We start from the raw sequence: 22757 nt of genomic DNA on the forward strand, positions 1-22757 counted from the left end.
GGTTTCGCCAACATGCATTGACTGTTTCAGGCTTGATTGCATCCATTGCCTGTTTAATATAAGTGATACAATTGGCAATATTGAAGGACTTCCAACACTCCATCACAAAGATTGGGATCAGCATCCATAGCGCTACATATCTGTGAGAATATAAGCATTGCGTACGTGGCCTTGAAACAGCGAATCACGTCTTGGTCGAGAGGTTGGAGGATGGAGCTGGTATCGGAGGGAGAAAGATTACTTCAAGTCGTTATGCGCAAACCAGAGTGCCACAGGGTGGCCAGGAGCACTGTCTATGATCAGCAATACTTTAAAGTCAAGTCGTTTCTCTTCAAGGTACCGCTTGACCTCCAAAACGAAACAAACACTTGTGGAACGAATCCAGAAATAATGCTGCCATCACCCAAGCCTTTTTATTTGATTGCCAGAACACAGGCAGGAGATTTCTGTTCTTGCCTTTTAGGGCACGGGGATTTGCAGCCCTGTAGAGCAAGCCCGGCTTTATTAAATGCCCAGCCACATTGCCACAAAACAACACAGACACACTGTCTAACTGCTTTGAAGCCAGGGGCTTGTCTTTCTGATCTTGAAGTGTGGTTGGGCTTTTTTTTCCCCCCAGAAGAGCCCAGTCTCGTCAGCTTTAAAAACTTGTTCCGGAAGATAGCCCTTTTCTTTTATGATTTTCTTTAATTGTTCGGGGTAGGCTTTTGCTGCCTCTTCATTGGCAGATGCAGCTTCACCAGTAGTCTGCATGTTTTTGAGGTTGAAGTGGTTCCTAAAACTGTTAAGCGAACCTTAGCTGGCTTTGAATTCCTTCTCATCAGAAGGCTGTCCCTCTTCGGCGGGAGCTTTGAACAGCGCATAGAGGCTAAAAGCCTTCTCTTCCAACGTGTTGCCATCGATAGGCACAGGTTTATGATTCATGTCTTCCAGCCATAAATTTAATGCCTTTTCAGTCTTCACTGAAGTTTTATCACGCACCTGGCTCATCACTGTAGCAGTTATTGGAGCACTTGATGCCACGGCTTGACGAATTTCTCACTCTCGAATCTTGACAGGATGGATGCTAGATTCGTTGCGGCCATATTTATGCGCCACGTTGGAGACTGACATACCATCTCTCAGTAAGTCCATCACAGCCAGTTTTTCCTCCAGCATTGGAACAGATCATCTGGTGCTCAACCGAAAAAACAGTGAAGTAGTTGACTTGCATTTAGGGGCCATGTTGTATGAAAATACGTACAGTATCTTTAAACACTAGAATCCCACTCAGCACAGCGAGATGCTCACACTATGAGAGGCACGCGAGAACTGAGAGTGAATGAGGGAACAGCAGATTCCTCTCTCCCATCTCACGCTTACTCTGAGGCATATGCTCAAGTGGAATGGTGGGCAGAAGCGCCCGGACTATTTACAGATATCTTGTTGTTTTGTTTTTGTTTTTTTTTGCCAAGCACGTATAGCTGAATTCGCTCAAGTTAAATGCGCATATGATGTACTCACCTGTAGCTCTAAAGGAAGCCAAACTATATCCTGATGAGTATCAAGATGGTTAGTGTCTCTATGGGAAATCTCACTTTCATGTCAAAGTTAAACAAAATTTAAAATAAGCCTATGAAACTGAGGTAAGGCTTCTTATCTACCTGTAAAACTCTATGCATACTTTAAAATGTTAAATATGAAATGGCCCTGCTCCCATTTGTGTGCAAAAGACTCAATGTATAATATCTAGATGTCTGAGCATCATAATCATTTTTGCAAATGCTTTTTATGACATAAGGAATAGACTGAGGCAGTTAACAGTATAATATAAATGACATAATTGGTCCAGTGGACATTGCACTGCACTCAGACTCATGAGATTTGATCCTGTTCCTGGCTCTGCCACTAACCTCACTGGGTGACCATGGGCAAGTCATCTCCCCTCTCCATACCTCTGTTTCCCTCCCACTCTGTCTTCTCCATGTAGACTGTGAACATATCAGATAAAAACATATAGTAAGAAACAGTCTATCGTGCCCATATAATGAATTTATATTTGAAAGATCAGGACTGGTCACAAGTCCCACTCTTTTTTGATACTTGAAAAAAATTTAAAGTAGAAATCTATGCTTTTTTTCCCCCGATAGGGACAGTAATGATGGATCCAATGTCTACCAGGGTGTACGTCACTAACATTTGTAATTAGATGGGAGAAGAAGAAAGATTAAAATTTATTTTTCATTTAGAATTGAAGTTGGGGCCTGGCCTTCAATCACAAAATATTAGGGTTGGAAGAGACCTCAGGAGGTCATCTAGTCCAATCCCCTGCTTAAAGCAGGACCAAAACAGCAACTAAATTATCCCAGCCAAGGTTTTGTCAAGCTAGGCCTTAAAACCTCTAAGGATGGAGATTCCACTACCTCCCTAAGTAACCCATTCCAGTGCTTCACCACCCTCCTAGAGAAATAGTGTTTCCTAATATCCAGACCTCCCCCACTGCAACTTGAGACCATTGCTTCTTGTTCTCTCATCTGCCACCACTCAGAACAGCCTAGCTCTATCCTCTTTGGAACCCCCCTTCAGGTAACTGAAGGCTGCCATCAAATCCCCCCTCACTCTTCTCTTCTGCAGACTAAATAACCCCAGTTCGCTCAGCCTCTCCTCATAAGTCATGTGCCCCAACTCCCTAATCATTTTTGTTGCCCTCTGCTGGACTCTCTCCAATTTGTCCACATCCCTTCTGTGGGGGGGGGGGACGACCAAAACTGGATGCAATACACCAGGTGTGGCCTCATCAGTGCCAAATAGAAGGGAATAATCACTTCCCTCAATTTGCTGGCAATGCTCCTACTAATACAGCCCAATATGCCATTGGCCTTTTTGGCAACAAGGGCACACTGCTGACTCTCATGCAGCTTCTCATCCACTGTAATCCCCAGGTCCTTTTCTGCAGAACTGCTCTTTAGCCAGTCGGTCCCCAGCCTCTAGCGGTGCAGAACTTCCTTCCTAAGTGCAGAACTCTGCACGTGTTCTTGTTGAACCTCATTAGATTTCTTTTGGCCCAATCCTTCAATTTGTCTAGGTCACTCTGGACCCTATCCCTACCCTCCAGCTTTTCTACCTCTCCCCCAAGTTTAATGTCATCTGCGAACTTGCTGAGGGTGCAATTAATCCCATCATCCAGACCATTAATAAGTATGTTGAACAAAACTGGCCCCAGGACCAACCCTTGGGGCACTCCACTTGATACCGGCTGCCAACTAGACATCGAGCCGTTGATCACGACAATCTAGCCAGCTTTCTATCCACCTTATAGTCCGTTCATCAAGCCTTACTTCTTTAACTTGCTGGCAAGAATACTGTGGGAGACCATACCAAAAGCTTTGCTAAAGTCAAGATGCATCACATCCACCACCTTCCCCATATCCACAGAGTCCATTATCTCATCACAGAAGGCAATTAGATTGGTCAGGCATGATTTGCTCTTGGTGAATCCATATTGACTGTTCCTGATCACCTTCTTCTCCAAGAGCTTCAAAATGGATTCCTTGAGGACCTGCTCCATGATTTTACCAGAAACTGAAGTGAGGCTGACTGGTCTGTAGTTCCCCAGAGTCTTTATTCCCTTTTTTAAAATATGGGCACTATATTTGCCTTTTTCCAATCGTCCGGGACCTCCCCCGCTCACCACGAGTTTTCAAAGATAATGGTCAATGGCTCTGCACATCAGCCAACTCCCTCAGCACCCTTGGACCCATGGACTTGTGCACATCCAGCTTTTCTAAATAGTCCTTAACCTGTTCTTTCACCACTGAGGGCTGCTCACCTAATCCCCATACCGTGTTGCCCAGTGCAGCAGTCTGGGAGCTGACCTTGTTTGTGAAGACCAAGGCAAAAAAAGCACCGAGTACTTCAGCTTTTTCCACATCATCTGTCACTATGTTGCCTCCCCCATTCAGTAACGGTCCCACACTTCCCCTAACCGTCTTGTTGCTAATATATCTGTAGAAACCCTTCTTGTTACCCTTCACATCCCTTGCTAGATGCAATTCCAATTGTGCCTTGGTCTTCCTGATTATACCCTGCATGCTCTAGCAATATTTCTATACGCCTCCCTAGTCATCTGTCCAAATTTCCACTTCTTGTAAGCTTCCTTTTTGAGTTTAGGCTCACCAAAGATTTCACTATTAAGCCAAGTTGGTCGCCTGCCATGTTTGCTATTCTTTCTGCACATCAGGATGGTTTGTTCCTGTGCCCTCAATGAGGCTTCTTTAAAATACAGCCAGCTTTCCTGGACTCCTTTCCTCCTCATATTAGCCTCCCGGGGTATCCTGCCCATCAGTTTCCTAAGTCTGCTTTTCTGAAGTCCAGGGTCCGTATTTTGCTACTCTCCTTCCTTCCTTTTTTCAGGATCCTGAACTCGACCATTTCATGGTCACTGCTGCCTAGGCTGCCACCCACTTCTACTTCCCTTACCAATTCTTCCGTTTGTAAGCAGCAGGTCAAAAGGAGCACGGCCCCATATCAGTTCCTCCAGCACTTGTACCAGGAAGTTGTCCCCAACACTCTCCAAAAACCCCAATCAGGAAACCCAGATTCACAGTGCACTTCAATTGCTCTGAGCCACAAGTTGCAACAGCCACTTTTCTTACACTAAAAGAGTATGGTATGAATTTGATGGCATCAAAAGCTGTGTCAGAGGGAAGTCTGTTTTTATACCTCTTGGGAGTTTTTGAACCCTTCCATTCATCTGCTACCCTTCTTTTTGGTGTCGAGCAGTGGTTCTCAAACTAGGGCCGCCGCTTGTTCAGGGAAAGCCCCTAGTGGGCCACGCATGTACATGTAGTTTACCTGCCACGTCCGCAGGTTTGGCTGATCACTGCTTCCACTGGCTGCAGTTCACCACTCCAGGCCAATAGGGGCTGCAGAAAGCGGTACGGGCCAAGGAATGTGCTGGCCATCCTTCCTGCAGCCCCCATTGGCCTGGAGTGGTGAACCATGGCCAGTGGGAGCTGCAATCAGCCGAACCTGTGGACACGGCAGGTAAATAAACCAGACCGGCCCGCCAGGGGCTTTCCCTGAACAAGCGGCAGCATCAGTTTAAGAACCACTGGTGTAGAGGGAGCATTTGTGAGCTTGTAATCACTGAAACTACAGATTCTTAATCCAGTAGATAAGAACTCAAAACCCTGTTTGAATGATTTTTATCTTTTTATTCACATATTTCTTTAGTGGCACCCACTCTGTCCACAGACATCAGGATTTTCTGTGCTTGATGGTGGCTCTGCCAGAGGGTGAAAAAAAAAATCTATTTTTAGGACAGAAACGAACTTCCTGTTCTTATCAAACTCAAAAAAATGAGTTTCTTTCTTGTTTATGTAGCATGTACACTTGGATCATTCTAATCTCCCAGATATTAGAGAATAGGAAAAACATAACCATTCTGGTTTTGAATTGAGAGAATCCCACTTGATTTGGGGTAATTATAATTCTTCAATCCCCACTATAGTGGAGATCAATTCACTGCACATTATAGACCACTGGCATTAAATAGCCTCCCTTAAACTGTCCCAGATTCTTCTGAAGGGAGGGAGGAAACTCTGCCCTTTTATGAGAGAGAAGTTGCAATTGTTTGTGGAATGCCACAATAAGAGTTTTTTTCTGAATTCTGATGAGCTAGAAGGGTGTTATTTGGCTCTTTTGTTTAGCTGACTGATAAAATTAGTGTAAAGTATTTCAAATAAAAAAACTTTTTATGAACTCTGGATGGGACTGCTGGTCCAGGACAAATTTCTGAAAAGGAAGTCTGGACAAGAATGGTCGAGAATTATCTAAAGGGACAAAAATCTCACTACACTCTGCAAACTCTCCAAATTCTCTGTAAAGGCTAAGCCTGCATGAAGCAGGTGTCAAGAGGTTCAGAGCCGGCCTGGAAGGGAGAGATTTGTCAGTGGTACTGAGGACGACCAGCTCTCATTTAGGACCTTCTGTGCTTAGTACAATGTCAGATGTAACTTCACTTGTGGTATGAAGAGCTCTTGCTGTAGTGAAGGGAACCATGGGTGAAGCTGATCTGCTTGTCTGCATCGACGCAGACAGCACTGATGCATAGCTCAGGCACTTGGAGGAACTCAATTCAAGTTTCAACTTCAAGGATGCACACTTTAAAGACTTCGGATTGGCTTCTGGACAGGTTTCAAGGAGTCTGTTGTCTAACCGCTCTGCATGAGAATGAAGCAGATTTGACAACCTTCACTGTTGTTGGAACCAGTGGCATGCACAGGTATAAAAAATTGGCCACTTTTGGAGGGGCACTTTGTATCCCTGCAACCAGAGGAGCTGTCTTTCCATCCCCCCACTCCCACTCCTGCATCCAGAGGAGCTGCCTCTCCCCGCCACGGCCCGGTGGAGTTGGCTCTCCCTCCCTTCCCCATGGCCCTGGGACTAGAGGAGCTGTCATCTCCTGCCCTGGACCAGCACTGAGGAGCTGGCTCTCCCCACTACAGGAGGTGGAACTGGCTCTCCTCCTCTCCCTCCCTCCACAGCCCAAGGGCCAAACTGTTCACTCTACCTGCCCCGGTGGAGTTCTGTGCCCAGGCTGTTTTGTGGGGAAACTGTGCCCCTGCTTGCCCTCCCTTGCGCACACCCTTGGTTGGAACTTAATAAAAATTAGTTGATGTACATGTAGTAATAGAATCCAGATCATTTTCTTAACTATGTTGGTTTTACAGTGACAGGAATAAGTATTTTAGTCACTAAAGATAGCAGATATAACTCAAATATACATAATGTGAAATACAAAAAAGTGTCATAATTCCTATTCATTTCCTTTTATCAGAGTTTTTTGGTATTTAACACAAAACAACTTAAGTACCTGTATCACCTTTTCCATCACAGATTTCTGAATGAAATTTCAGTCAGGTTTTTCCTTCCCCAACACCACTCACTGAAAGGAGTGAGGAGACTATATTTTCAAGCCCATATAATCACCCCCTTAAAGACGGAGTTTTGAAGTATGAGTAAGTATGGAATAAATGTAACTGGAAAGGGATTAGCTTGATCAAAAGAGACACTAAATACATTTTTAAAAACATTAGTCAATTTCCATACAAAAATCAGGATCTAATATACTACCAAGGCATTTATATACCGTTCGCTATTTTGGTGTTTGCACACTAGTCACCTGGACTGAAGTGACAAAACTATAAATCATACCACCGTGAATCAACAGTAAATATAAGTAGGAAAAAAAAAAGGCCTCTTACCTAACCCTCTCTGTTCTGTCTACCCAAATTCTGCTTTTGAAATATTTCTTGCCTCCTGTTAAGGTCAAGCTACAACTCTTCTCTCTGAACTGCTCTACTGGCTATCTATTGCTCTGTGTACTTCTGCCTTACATTAAAAGGTACATTTCTACTTATAACTGAATTAATCTCCTTTCACTTTCCCCAGATCTCTGGAAACACTCCCTCTATCTCCTTCCCCTCTCCCCCCCCCCCCAAACATCTCCATTCCTTTTTCCATGCAACTCCATTCCCCTCTCAAACCTATTCCAGTTTTGCTCACGTCATTCAAATTTCCACTAAAACTCACTTCTGTCACAAAACCCACGAGTGAATTAAACAAACAAAAATTCAGCCACCGAGAGGTAAGTGAACTAACGCATGATCTTGTTTGTTCTCTCTCGCCATGGTGTCACATCTAAATTCTGAATCAAATTCTTCGAAGCAGGGACTACTGTGAAGCTCCTAACAAACATCTGGCATAGTAAAAAAAATAAAATAATCATTAAAAGATATGACCACTAAACAAGCTATACCAGTTAAGTTCTTACCTTAGTAAAATTATTCAAGTGGCCTAGTTTTCTCATATTTGAAACACCTTGTAATTTGGCCACATTTTGGAGAATCTCCCTCAAGTTATCATAGGGTTCTGCAAAAGAAACAGATTATTGGTAGATATGATTCAGAAAAAACAAGCATTCACCACATTTTCCCAAACATAATAATAGGTACCCTGTTTATTTTTCCTGCTTTTGGTTAAGGATCTAGCCTGCTTTTCTTCAAAGAGTTCTGATTTGGCTTATACCTAGAACTGCAATATGCGTATTTGTGTTCCCAGAGTAAGTGGCACAAGCCCAAGAAGTGGACACACACATATTTCAAAGGAAAATTTTAGCAATACCCTGTTATTAAACAAACTTTAGCAAATTGTAAATCTAGATATTTATATATTCTCCAACACTACAATACCTGAGTACATCATAAATCTTAATGAATTTATCCTCAGCACCTCTGAGAGTTAGGGAAGTATTATTTCCTTTTTACAGACTGTGAGTTAAAGCACAAAGAGTGAGCAATTTGTTCAGCGTCACTCAGGAATTTTGTGGTCAAATTAGGAAGTGACCCTGATCTCCCAAATATTAGTGCAGTGCCTTAGCCAGAGGCTATTCTTCCATGATACCAAATTGTAGGCATGCATTGTTTAACAGCAGCTGTACAACATTCAATAAAATATTTACCTTCTTAACTTTTCTGATATTAATATCTTATATTTCCCAACCAACCACTACCCCAGGCCATACCACAGCCGGAGAGGGACCCGCTAGGAAGCAGCGGCAAAAAGGAGTTTGCCTGGAGGTGGATCTATTGTAATCTGAACACTCGGAACTGCTTTTCTAAAGCAGCCAGGACCAGTTACAACTGAGAACATGGGACATTAGACCTTTCAAGTAATCCTATCACAGCCTGGAAAAGCATTATTAGTGAAATATGTAATGCATTTTCTCCCGTCTTAGTGAAACTTGCAGCTGGAAAGAAAGGACAGCAAGCACCTTCTGACCAGCCAGCTCTGTGCAAACCAGTTTGAAAATGACTGCTCTAATCACAGAAAGCGCTATCCCCCATAACTCCACAAACACGTTAGTGGTCTCTGTCATTCAAAAAGAAATGTATTGCAGATCACAAAATCTGAATAAATGGACAAGTCTCTACTCAAGACATATCCTGAACTGATGTAGAAGAACAGGGCAGGAGCCTGCTCTACCATTAGGAGATGCAATCTTTACTCCAACAAAATTTACTCCAGTCTAACCTTCAACTGAACAGCCAGTAAGCACCATCAATCAGGTATCTGGTCAAACACATACAGGATAGCTTGAGGAGGGAGTGTATGGTAGAATGTTATGCATCAGGGTTAAACCAAATAAAACCCACTAAACAAACTGAGGTTGATATAAAACTTTTCTACACATATATTTGGATACCACATCAAAAGCATTTGCTTTTGAGAGGATCATACAATTTAAAGATGGAAGAGATTCTATTGGCAGGTCCATCATGATCCAAGTTCAGGATTGTTCTGTATAGTTTATTTTCCTAGCATTTTATCCAGTTTTAGATGCTTCAAGCTGTCAAAGCCATAACAAAGGAAAATTAAAGAGGATGATGCTACGGTATAGTTATGGTACTGCTTTCAGTTTAGGTCATAACCCCTAATTTCAGGGCTTATAACCAAAGGGGAAAACTACCTCCCTGTTATTTGTCTTCTCTGAAAATATAATTTAACTGACTCCTATTCTTTTTGGTTTTGCTTTTAGCATGGCATAGGTGGGAATTTCCCTAGCTCACAAAAGCTTTTGGACCTGTAACACACAGCTGCCAATACCGCCGAGCCTTCTAAAATGTTCAGCTTCAGTTCTCTGATAAACGGGAAGCAAAGAATGCCGTAAATTATCAGACTTGAGCTGATAAAGTTTAAACTTTGAGAGGAAGGCAGGTGGACAAATAGGAATTTAGTTACATCTTCTGAGAGGCTGAATTATAGGCAAGTACGTTTCTCTAATGATTCAGTCAGTCATTCTTATTCATACAGACTACAAAGCTTGAGAGAAATCTTGCTAAACTAATTTTCTAGCTTACAGAGGGGCCAGAAAGTATCCCAAGCTTTTCATGCAACTCAGAGTCCTGGATACTTTCCAAAACCCCTACCATCAAAACAGGAAAGAAAAAAAAAAATAAAAAAGAAGACACCACACACACACACACACACACACACACACACACACACACACCAAACAAAAAACAAACAAACACACACACACACACACACCAATCCCCCAGTAAGATCTCATTGCAGCACGATCTTGCTGTCCTGGAGAAGGGACTCTAGTATACAAGCTACAATATAAGCAGGACATTGAGAGAACAAGAGGTCTTTTCTATTACTAAACTACAAAGATGAGTAGAACAATTTGGTCCATTATGATCTGTTTATACCAGCAATATACAACTGCAGAAGGACCAGGCTGATAAAGAATTACAGATTCCACCTCAGAATACACTAGTTCAGGAGAGAAGTATGAAGTAGTCAGCATGTAGGTCAAGCACCATCAACTCAAACCTTAGTTCCAATCAATACTCACAGGGAACGGATTCCAACTAGGTAAAAGGGGTATGGCTCATTTTCATATCATTACCAGAAATAAACCTGAATAAAAGGGTGTAAGATGAGAGAAATACCAGTGGGAGGGGTGGGGTAAAACAACACAGAGTGAACAGAGTTTAAGGAAAGTAATCTGGCTCAGCCTGGCTACAGCCATTCTTTTCCTACCTGCAACTGAGATATATATCCTCACCCTAACCAGATCTGAGGTTCTGCAGCTAACTGGATTCCCCTTGAATCAAAGATCCAAGATTCAGTGCAGAACTTTCTCCTGGACATCCCTGGAAATTCTTATATTATGGCAGCAGGGGGAAGTCCAGAACTGGTGTGTGTATATATTTGCAGAACAATGGATTGAAATTTCCTATAAATAGTAGGAAAAGGTAGGAAGATATGATTGGCAGTGTTGCCATCTCTCAGAATTTTATCATGATTCTCACCATGTTTAGTTTTCCTGAAACACTAGCTCCTAGAATCAATCTTTCATTTAAAAAAAAGTTTTTTAGACCTTCTGGTTATGGAGAAAAGCTTCAAAATATGATAATCATGGACTTTAAAGGTCAGAAGGGACCATTACGATCATCTAGTCTGACCTCCTGCACAACGCAGGCCACAGAATCTCACCCACACACTCCTGTAACAAAACTCTGACCTATGTCTGAGATACTGAAGTCCTCAAATTGTGGTCCTTCAAGGTGCAGAGAATCCTCCAGCACATACGCTAAAAATGCAAAATCACAAAGCAAGAAGAATCCATATTTTACAAAATTCTCATGACTTTTAAGCACTTGAGGATGGAGATACATTATGATTCTGGTGGAGTAAATGCAGTGAGTCAGAGAGTCTATTCCCTAGCATGTTCAAGATATCACCAAAGAGCTCTACTTCAGAAAGCAGCCAGTGAAGGGATGGACCACAAGCTGTAATCACCACACTAGCACCAGTGACACAACCTTCCCCTAGCAGATTTGGCAGCATTGTCTGACCACATGTAAAAATAAATGTTCCAACCACTGTTCCTGTTAAGCATATACTGACAGAACAAACAGGAAGCATGGTAGATTTCCACAAAAATGTTAATGACTCTATAAATGAGTTAATTGATTAATGTGTAATTTCACACACATCCCTCCTGAGATGCTTGATCAGTAGTTAATACAATAACGAGTGCATGTATTGTGAGTATATTTACAGTAGAAACAGCAGGCTGAAGCACCAGCCAATGTCATTTCTATCAGAGGATCCTACAAAAGTAATCTAAAGCAGAACTATCCAAACTTCCCCTTCTACACTGGAGTCTCATAACAGCCCCCCTGCTAACCCACTCCCATCTACTGCAGAAAGTGACTCACCCAAGAGGAGCACAGTGGTGGCAGCATTTAGTTGGCTCCACCCCTAGAGGAGCCCATGGCAGAGTGGCATTGAATGGACAGGGGGTTCTTGCCTTCCCTCCCCCTTGCCAGGGGCTCTCACTCCCACAGACTCAGGACAGTTTAAAAATACCCAGGGCTGTTGACCAGTGGGCATCCAGGACTGGGCAGCAGCAGGAAGAGCATTCAAGGAGTCCCCAGAAATCACGGAGGGGAGAGCAGCAGGCAGCTGCTGCCTGGGGAGGGCTGGAAAGGGCCATGCTCTCCCAATCTCCTTTACCACCTCTGGTAAAGGAGGGGTCCTTGTCCTGTCTTGGACCGGACACTTGGCTGGCTGCAGCCCTGTGGAAACCTCACTTCCTGACCCCTGATAACCTCACTGAACCCTGCCCAGGGGCGAAAATGCCTGACAGTTTGAAAAAAAATGGTCTGTTTAGGCTCACTTTTAGCACTTTAGAAGCTTCCCTAAAGTCTTCTCTCAAGTAACTAAAACTAAAAGTCAGGAACTCCTTTCACCTCACAACATTTCATTTAGAGACATAAAATGGGTGAGGGCATATCTTTTATTGGACAACCTTGTGTCTCTAATATCCTGGGACTAATTTACAACTACAATGCATGCATAAGTTCATTTAACAATTCCGACTAAAAATTATATACAATTTTTTTTCCCTCTCACTTTAAGAGGACCACAGAATTAATAAACAGCCGCAGACAACCACTGTGTTATACTTGAATCACATGAAGATTACACAAAGTATTTAGATGCAATGGAGTTGTTTGCAAACAAGCCTCTGAGAGCAGCCTTCCAAACTCGATGCTGTCCACAGGAATTAAGCAGAGATAAGGAATAATTTGATTAGAAACATTCAATGGAATTAAATCTATCACTGGTCAGAGTTAAGTAGATAGATGTAAATTATTTTTTGAAAATGAAAGTTCTTTACAAGTACTCAGTTTATCAAGGTCTTCATGCAAGTTTGGAAGATCGTCACATAGGCTCATTAAGAAGTCAATAAACAATGTTTTATCAGTAAACAACGCAATCTGAGGCACTGCATGTGAATGAAGGCATAACCTTCACTATCAGTGTATTGAGGTAATGCCTGGAGGGAAATCAATTATTCACAATGACAATAAGCACTCTGAATTCACACTCACATGCATGTGAAGTCCAGAATTCAGAAACTACTCCAAAAATTTCAGTTCCTTCACTCAAGTAGGCAATGCATCTGACTTCCAAGAATCATAGGCATTGTTCTCAAAGACACACCATGCTGCCCTTTTCATAGATGTGAATAGATTAAGGATTATTTGTTCTTTGTCCCCAATCAAGGATCAGGTTTCAGAGTAGCAGCCGTGTTAGTCTGTATTCGCAAAAAGAAAAGGAGTACTTGTGGCACCTTAGAGACTAACAAATTTATTTGAGCATAAGCTTTCGTGAGCTACAGCTCACTTCATCGGATGCATTTGGTGGAAAAAACAGAGGGGAGATTTATACACACACACACACACACACACACACACAGAGAACATGAAACAATGGATTTTATCATACACACTGTAAGGAGAGTGATCACTTAAGATAAGCCATCACCAGCAGCGGGGGGAGGGGGGAAGGAGGAAAACCTTTCATGGTGACAAGCAAGGTAGGCTAATTCCAGCAGTTAACAAGAATATCAGAGGAACAGTGGGGGGTGGGGTGGGAGGGAGAAATACCATGGGGAAATAGTTTTACTTTGTGTAATGACTCATCCATTCCCAGTCTCTATTCAAGCCTAAGTTAATTGTATCCAGTTTGCAAATTAATCAAGGATCAGAATCCAATTGTGCTAGATACTGTACACACAATTAAAAGAATCTCTGAAGACTTTACACTGAGTATATGATTCCCATACATAAGAGAGCATGCATCAGTAATTTAAGAGTAAAAAAATTAAAGGGATGCAATTACCACAAAAAAAAAAATACCGTAACTCTACATTTCCTGGGTTTAAGATTACACTTAAAAGAAATCCAAGTATGTTAAAAATACACAGTTAATGACTCAAACTCACTTAACTCTGCCCTGCAGTGACAATGACTGCACCACAAGTAAGGTGGGGCAGAGTTTGTCTGGGGCTCTGCTTTATTGGGGGAGGAGGGAAGGGGGAAGAGAATGGAGGTCAGAAACTGCTGTAAAAAAGATGCTTGGTGGACAGCTTTGCAGCAATGACTCCCCCACCTCCCAGGAATGTAAGGCCCAAAGGGCATAAAGGTACGAAACTTGGGTGCGGCAAGTGTGTCTGTTCCACGCAGCGAGGAAGCCAGTACCCACCCTCCCTCTCTCCCCTAGTGGAGGCAAATGGCAGGCTGGGTTAGGACCTGTTGTGAGTACTACACTAGTCGCTCCTTTTAAAGGGGGGGGGCTAGAAAGGAATTTTTCCCACACCACCTGAATTTAACTTTAGTGGAGTGAGGTTTTTTCACCTTCTCCACAGAGGGTGTGAGAGGACCTTTTCTGATGAGAAGAAAAAGTGGTAGGCCATGTGTCACAATTTAGAACTTGGCTACACTTGTGAGTTAGAGCGCATTAAAGCAGCCCCGGGCACACTAGCTCACTACTGTCCACATTGGCAAGGCACGTAGAGCGCTCTGACGCCACGGCTAGAGCGCTCCTGGTACGCCATCTCGGCGAGAAGATTAACGCTTGGCGCGCCTTGGCTGAAATGCCCAGGCATCAGTGTGAATGAGGTGTTGCATTACTGCCTTCTGATCAGCCTCTGGAAATGTCCCATAATACCCTTAAATCAACTGGCCACTCTTGTCATTGTTTTGGAATCACTGCAGGAATGCAGATATGCCCTTTGAAAGCTCTGTTTCTGACAGCTGGCATGCTTATCTGCTCCGAGACAAAGCAAACCATTACTGTGGAATGCTGTGTGTGTGCGTGCACGCACGAGGGGGGGGGCACGGTGGGAAGGGGAGAGGAGGGGGGTCTGCTGCTGTCTGAACTTACAAGACAGCACGCTGACATGCTCTCAGCCCCCCAAAGCCAACTCCCCCCCACATACACACAACACACTCCCTGTCACACTCCACCCCATTTGAAAAGCGCGTTGCAGCCACTTGCATGCTGGGATAGCTACCACTATGCACTGCTCTCTGTGGCTGTTGCAAGAGCTGCTAATGTGGCCACAGCAGTGCGCTTGCAGCTGTCAGTGTGGACAGACTGCAGCGCTTTCCCTACTGCACTCTATGAAGGCTGGTTTAACTCAAAGCGCTCTACATCTGCAAGTGTGGTCATGCCCTTATTTTTAAGGTTGGGCGGATGTCTAATGCAGGTACTCCATAGGGAAGGCAGCCAGTGACCAGATAAATGGCCTGGTAAAGGACTTAAAAGGAGGTAATGGATATAGGAACAGAACGGGGGAGGGGGTTGGGGACTTCTCTAATTGGTATGGCAGGGAACCAACCTCCCCTCCATTCTAATAGCCCACCTTAACCCTCTTATGAGGGTGGTGGATGGTAAGGTACAAGCCAAGGATTAGCTGGGGGACCTGGATGGAAACAAAGGGGGGCTGGTAGAAATCCCGGAGAATTGATTTGAATAATCATGGATTTGCCTGCACTGTACGATTCATCTGCCGGGTAGTCCCAGACATCTATATAATAAAGTTGCAGCCTGATTATGATCCATAACAAGTGTCTCATGTCCTCCTTGCGTTGTACCCAGGCAATGAGATAACTATAGGATTAGGATTAAGGTATCTTAATGTTTGTGGTCACCGACTAGACTAAACTGATTTTTAAATACTGGATTTTTCTTCATATACTCCCCCCTCACGCAAATGTGATGGAGCAGTAAAAAGCTCTCAAAGCTCACTGGTGAATCTGGATTTTAAATTGCAGTTAATATATTTAGTTTAGAGAGCAATACTATTAAAATGAGCATTATGTGAAATGGAGGTACTTCTATTAGATAATTGGGACAAAGAAAAAGATTAACAGGTGAATCACTTTAAATCAAGGCAATTTAAATCATGAAGTGGAAAGCCTCAATTTAAATAAGCTTTTCCATTTGTACTTCAGATATTTTCTAAAAAAGGCACACACTCTCATTGACAGATACAACGATTAAATCATGTTGATTTACAATTAAGTAGAATCTTTATACTAGATCTGATACATCTTTTTGTGACTAGAAGGACACACTATCACATTTACTTAAGCAATTATATGAATTAATATTTGCATATTCTTACTAATTGTACATTTTTAGTATGTTAGAAAATGAATAATTAACTTCTCTCTCATTTGTGTCGAGCATTAGGACGGTAATTGGAATTTAATTAAAGACACAAAACTGCATATAAAATGTATTTTTATTAAACAAAATAACCGTAAGTGTTATGGATACATAACCATCTTTTATCAAAATATGTTTCACAATTCCAACTAAATGATTTATTAAACAGAGAGATTAATTGTACTCATTGTATTAAACTGATTATTTCAGGGCAGCCTGGGAAACTTTTCAAATACATCTAAGAAAAAGTAATGGGAATACAAGTTCCTACTTGCCCAAGTCTCTTGAAAATGAGCAAACAGTCTCCTAAATTACTTAGGCTGTCCTTCAGACTTTTAAAAATAGTCTATTTCTAAACCTTCTCCCTCCTTGTTTTTATTCATAGACTGAATGAGAAAAAAAAAAAGTTTGTCAGCTTTTTCAACTCCCAATAGATTTTCCAACTTAAAATATTTTTTCATTTGAACTAATTCAATCTGCGCTGCTGAAGAGACTACTACCGTCTAAAGCTGGTTTAGCACTTCAACAAACTCTGCGTAGATGTTTAGCTCATGACATCTACCAGTCCAATGGTGTAACTTTTTTTTTAAAAACATTAGCAAAACCTGTGCTGCTTAAATAGCTCACCGCCAGCCCTGAAATTTATTACAATTGGCATGACTGATGGGCATTTAATTGTCACCAATGCCATAGCTGCATCATCTTCTCTAGGAGCTAGGCATCTACCCTAGTACTCTGGGTTGAAAATATTGGCAAGAAAAGGAGGAGTAAGTGCTTGATCCATCTGCTTCTTTACAGCCTGCAACAGAACTTTGTTGTTGGGTTTTTCCTTTCTTCAGTGTCTCTTGAAGTTTTCAAAATTGCAGCAGCAATCTTTCTGCAATTTATCCAAAGCTATGAAAATATGTTTCAGTATAGTCAGGATATCTTCGACATTTCTTTTTAGTCTGATGTTGACTACTGTGGTGTGATAGTTCCATCTACGTTGTCATGATTTTCTTCACAAATTGTCATCAGAATAGGCCAGTTCTTCATAAATAGCTCAAAAGTCAATCATTGAATTCCACTGTACATCTTGGGGGAGAATTAATTTGGATCTTCTGGCTCTCTCCAGTGAAGCTGAAGCAAAGTGGTTGTTACCAGAGTATTCTGCAATTTCAACATTTTCCTTTTTTCTGGAGTTGTACTTAAGATTTTGGCTTAAAAGATTTACCAAAGAAGCTCCGCATCCATATATTATAAAAATTGCAGGTTCCCTTCATTATCTTCTTCTAGATTTCTTCATAGATTTGCAACATTGTCATGACAAAACTATGCACTTGACACTTTTTTTGTTCACAGTTTATTACAGCTTTTACTGCTATTTCTTTTAAGTATTATATCAGGAAATGCTCACACAGCATATCAATTGTTTCTGTAAAATAGATAACTCCATCTTCTGTTATCACACAATCACCTAGGACTGGATCGTTGTGTACACACTGCTCCACCCATCAAAACTCAGATTAATGAGTATCCTGTCAATATTTTTTTTCCACACTGTTCAATTTCCCTCTCCTAGACTGCATCAACCCACCTTCAACTGACGTCTGCTCTTTCGGATGGCACATAGCCTGGTCGCAATGATTGAACCATGTCAATGAAACGTTTCTTCTGCAGATGATGAAAAGGAGAATTTGTTGCATAAATGAACCAAGCAATCTTTTCATCTATGCAGTCTTGATCGAATTTGCTGATCCTGATTACAAACTCATCCGTGGTTATACTGGATGGCGAAGTCTTTTTTTTCTTGGGGGAGCGGGGGGGGAGGGAGAGGGAAAAAGAGGAATACAGGTAGTTTACCTTCTGATGTATGCTTACTTGCAACGCTGCTGGTGGTACCAGTAGATGACTCCAGCAGTAGACATGACAGATGATGGGCATTCATAACCTCTTATGTCTAAGATGGACCCTGAAACAAAAATGGTTAAAAAAATAATGAAAGATTCCCCCTACTGCAGATGTTTGTACCACTGTTTAAATGATAGAATTTAATCTAAAAGTATTATAGGGAAATAGATAAATAAATCATAAGGATTATCTAAGTCTATTTAAACCCTTATCTCTAGCAACATCCCAAACAGTTTGAAAGAACATTTAAAATGTTAATATTCATAAACTGCCTAAGAAATACTTTTACTTTTAAACAGGAAAGCTTCATCTAGGATATTTGATTATATTGAGCAATAAAAAAAAATCTGAAAAGTACAGCCGTAAGAGCAAAAATGCTAATTGATAAGTACTCCACAAACATACCAATTATAATTTGAACAAACTTTTGAAATTCATAAGTAATCCACCCAAAACACAAATTTCTGACAATAATCTAAACTATCATTTATCATAGTAAAATATGGTAGGCAGTCGATAATAATGCAAAAATAATTTTACTAACCAGTTGACCCAGACTGTTCAGAGATGCACTTCATCTTCAAAGTCATTGCCTTCTGAAGAGCATTTTTCATAATGTTGTTTCATTCTGACAGCCAAGTCTTGCATCTCTTTGTTGCACTGTTTACATTTGGCATATGTTCCTTTTTACTTAGAGGTACAGGTATTTTCTTGAAAACATTCCCTACAGAATCTTTTTAGGACCTGCGGGCGTGACAGGTTTTTTTCCCCTCCCAGTCTCCAGATGTTAAAATCAACACTAGAGGCTGCTCTCTGAAGAATGTTGTCCTTTCTTCCCATAGTATCCTGATTTGACACCAGTGCTGCTTCTTTCTGGTTGTACACTCTGCTCCTTCTCCCCTTGTTACATAACTTCCCTGCCACACCCAACCATTACCCCCAGAAAAACAAAACAAAAACACTAACAATACAAGACTTCTGCTCATGTAACCCACATACCTTTTGCACTGCAGTATTTTATTTGCCTATAGGCCATTGAGATATTAATGCATGCCTGTTTGTTTGTATCTTTGTGTACTCATGCAAGGAGACAGAGACTTCAAGAAACCATCCAGAAGCAAGGGGTGGTAGTTACTGGGCAGACCATTGGTCTTCCATGAGTTGGAGAGCAAATTTTCATGGTGGGTAGAGACATAATTTGAGAATTAAGAAAATCAGAGCTCAGGTAGGGAAAAGCTATAAAATAGGGGTCTCAAAGTCCCGGCCCACAGGCCATCTGCAGCCTGAGAACCTCCCCAATATGGTCTGTGGGGCTCCAGCAATTTTTGGGCCAGGTCTGTCCCTTGGCCCTGCCTGCTGCCCCCAGGCACTCTCCCTCTCCCTCCCCCGTCCAGTGCACGATTTAAAATGGCCCGGGGCCCCGCCCACCAGCAGCAGAACAGCGGAGCTGAGCGGCTTCCTGCATGCTTGTTCCAAGTGGCTGCTGGCCCCTCCCTGCAGCCATGGAGCGGGGCTGTGCCTCCACATGCTGCCCCTGCCCTGAGCACCCCTGTGGCCAATGGGAAGCTGCGGGGTCGGTGCCTGGGGACAGCAGCACGCAGAGGCCCCCCAGCCTGCCCTGCCTTGAAGCCCCAGGTAAGCGCTGAACCCCCCCAACCCCCTCCCAGAGCCTTCACCCTCACCCCATCCCCACACACCCCTTCCCACCCTCAAACTCCCTCCCAGAGCCTGCAATCCCACCCCCTCCTCCTGCACCCTCACCCCTGCCCCAGCCCAGAGCCTGCACCCAAACTCCATTCCTGAGCCTGCACCCCAGATGCCTTCCCCCACCAAAACTCCCTCCCAGAGCCCAGCTTTTTAAAATTGGGAAAGAAGCTTTCCCTTTGTCTATTGTTCTCTGGCTGCAGGGACACAAAGCAGCAATGCTATAAGTAGGAATGCTGTATAAACATTGAACCAGGTATGAAAAAGTATCTTCCATACCCAGAAGAAATTATTTGGATAGGGAATGTTTAGACAGACACAATAAGCTTTATTTCTTATTTTGGCTTGTGGATCTGCTCTGTGCCGATGCTCGTTTGCTTACAAAAACTTGAAGCTGAACCCCCCAAAAAAAGCTAGTTTGGGTGCTTAATTTTTGGAATTACTCTTAAAAATCTAGCAAAAGTCTAAATTCCAGATTTTTTCCCCTTTTTCCTTTAATAAAATTTACCTTTTTTTTAAGAATAGGGATTGGATTTTGTTGTCCTAAGAGGTTTGTGCATGTTGTTTGATTAGATGGTAGCAACAGCTAATTTCCTTTGTTCTCTTTCTCAACTCTTCCCCAGAGGGAGGGGTGAAAGGGCTTGAGGAGGAATTCCCAAGTGTTCCTTCTGGGTTCAAAGGGCTTTTTTTTGCATTTGGGTGGTGGCAGCGTTTTCTAAGCCAAGGTCAGAGAAAAGCTGTAAACTTGGGAGTTTAATACAAGCCTGGAGTGGCAAGTATTAATTTTTAGAATCCTTACAAGTCCCCACCTTCTGTACTCAAAGTGACAGAGCAGGGATTCAGCCTTGACATGAGCATCCAAGTAAGGCCCAGGGATGATTGTAAATGTCCCAGCAACAAAGGATGGTGGACTGTCTCAGGACCTCCCCTACAGGCCTCCCCTGCTGTCATCTTTTATAGCAAACTCTGACTAGCAGGCTTAAGTCTTCTTGTCAATAGGTATCCAAGTAAAGTTTTCCAAATCTTGGGTCTACTGTATAAATAAATATACATTTAGAAGAGATAAATCACTCCTACATGAGACACTATAAATTTAAAAATAAGTTGTAAAACTTATTGGGCATGGATAACTAAAATCTGTATGAAAAATATATCATATGCAGTAGCCCATTTAAAATGACAATAATTGTTATCTTTGTGTCTTTTAAAATATACCCAATCTCTTGCCAGATTACTTTCTTCCTTTTTATTTTTTAAAACTTTTTATTTTGTTTTAAATCTAAGTTACATGTGTATACAAGGCACCCTAAGCTAGTCATTTCTTTTCCTTTAAGTGTTCTCAGATTGGAACCTTGTATGCCAAATTCATAAGAAATCCAGAGAATTATTAGGTTTTTTTTTTTTTGTTTTTACAGTTAAGTTATAAAGTCCTTAAAAAAAAAAAAAAAAACACACACCCCAGATTTTATAATGGAAATGGTGACACAACTTTATATCAACTATAGCTACGTATTTACCTTGAACAGAAGCACAGAGAAAAGCCAGAAGATCTGTTGTTCACGCAATCTCAGGCTGCCACATAGTTAACATTCAAAATACTTTTATATTTTGGAGAAGAGAAGGGGAAAATTGAAGCAAGGCCATTCCTGAGCAGGTAAAAGGACATCCCTAATGGCTGAAACAAATGCTGAACTTCAGGAACTAAACTAGCTCAAAAGTCAATCACTGAATTCCACTGTACATCTTGGGGGAGAATTAATTTGGATCTTCCGGCTTTAAACTAGGCTATAATTTTATTGTAATAACTCAGAATAATAATCTCCTCCCCCTTCACCAACTCTAGTAAGAAAATTCAAGCTCGTCCAACCATATCGGAAAAATGTTTAACGCTAACTTGACAATACATACTTCCCTTCAGTTAATATGAATAGTCATTGTATCTGATCTACCAGAGAAGCCTTTCAAAAATACGTAAAAGAAAAAAGAAAAAAAAACAATAACTATAGGCCCTTCATAGTAGATATTAATTTTTGAAAAGTATTTATTTTTCAAATGTCAACATGGAATATCAATTGATATCAAATAATTTAATAATGTTAAATAAAACATACATGTTCTTATTAAACCATTAAGCCAGACAAACCTAAGTTCAATTTTCTTATTAAGCTTCTTAAGTATTTTTGTAGTTAGCAAATAAAAAATAGATTGGAACCACAGGCCAACAGGTACTCTGCAGTTCATCAGAACAATTGTAAAATCAAACGTACGGGGTGTGCCGAGTGTGCCCAGGCACACCCTAATGCAGGGGTGGGCAAGCTTGTCCTGCCCACCTGAGCTTTCAGCAGGGAGGCTCCCCCTGGCCCCGCCCCGGACAGCGCTGCAGCAGCGTGACTCCAACGGGACCTGAGCTCTTGCTGCTCGGAGCCGCGTGGTAAGGGGGGTGGGGCTGCGAGCTCCGGCAGGCCGCTCCTGGATGCTGCGCGCTGAGGGTCCAGGAGAGGGGGGAGGTGGGGATAAGCGGGCCAGGGGCATTGGATCCCAGGGACAGTCAGGGACAGGGGATTGGATCGTGGGAGTTCTGGGGGTCTATCAGGAGGTGGGGTAGGGGTGGATAGGGGTCGGGGCAGTCAGGGGACAGGGAGCAGGGGGAGTTGGTGGGGAGGAGGTCCTGGGGTGGTGGTCTGGGAACAAGGAGCAGGGATTTTGAGGGGGGCAGGAAGTGGGTGGAGGTCAGATAGGGGGCAAGGGCACGCTGTTTGGGGAGGCACAGCCTTCCCTACCTGGCCCTTCATACAATTTTGGAACCTCGATGTGGCCTTTTAATTTAATCACGATACGCTCTATATAGAAAGCCCACATTCGCTCGCAGCTTGCGCCCCCACTACTGCAGCACCACGTTACCATTAGTCCTCCCCTTCCCTGTGACTACTATTCTAGAAAATTCTTTGACCTATATAAGCAGCCGTGTCAGGCATGCGCAGCACAGTATCTACAGTGTCTGTCATTTTTATCATGTGTACTCTACCGAAATAGCATATCAAGCCTGTGGCTTTACGTTTTAATTCAATCGTATGATACCC

The 22757-nt window shown here is 42.4% G+C and overlaps 1 protein-coding gene across 4 annotated transcripts in view; it reads right to left on the reverse strand.

The window, feature by feature from the left end:
- RICTOR (RPTOR independent companion of MTOR complex 2) overlaps positions 1 to 22757 on the reverse strand; it is a 179009-nt gene that overhangs the window by 132434 nt on the left and 23818 nt on the right. The window contains exons 1-3 of one of the 4 annotated variants that reach the window (XM_038403988.2): positions 18518 to 18638; positions 17944 to 18034; positions 7817 to 7914 (exon numbers count right to left, since the gene is read on the reverse strand). The exons of 1 other annotated variant lie outside the window; for it this stretch is intronic. In XM_038403988.2, coding sequence (XP_038259916.1) covers positions 7817 to 7914; positions 17944 to 18010 — 165 coding nt within the window. In that variant the 5' untranslated portion in view covers positions 18011 to 18034; positions 18518 to 18638. Of the gene's footprint in view, positions 1 to 7816; positions 7915 to 17943; positions 18035 to 18517; positions 18639 to 22757 lie in introns of those variants that run through there. 2 more of the 4 variants (XM_038403987.2, XM_038403986.2) reach the window with 2 other exon arrangements.

This window comes from Dermochelys coriacea, chromosome 5 (assembly GCF_009764565.3).
Source record: "Dermochelys coriacea isolate rDerCor1 chromosome 5, rDerCor1.pri.v4, whole genome shotgun sequence".
NCBI lineage: Eukaryota > Metazoa > Chordata > Testudines > Dermochelyidae > Dermochelys > Dermochelys coriacea.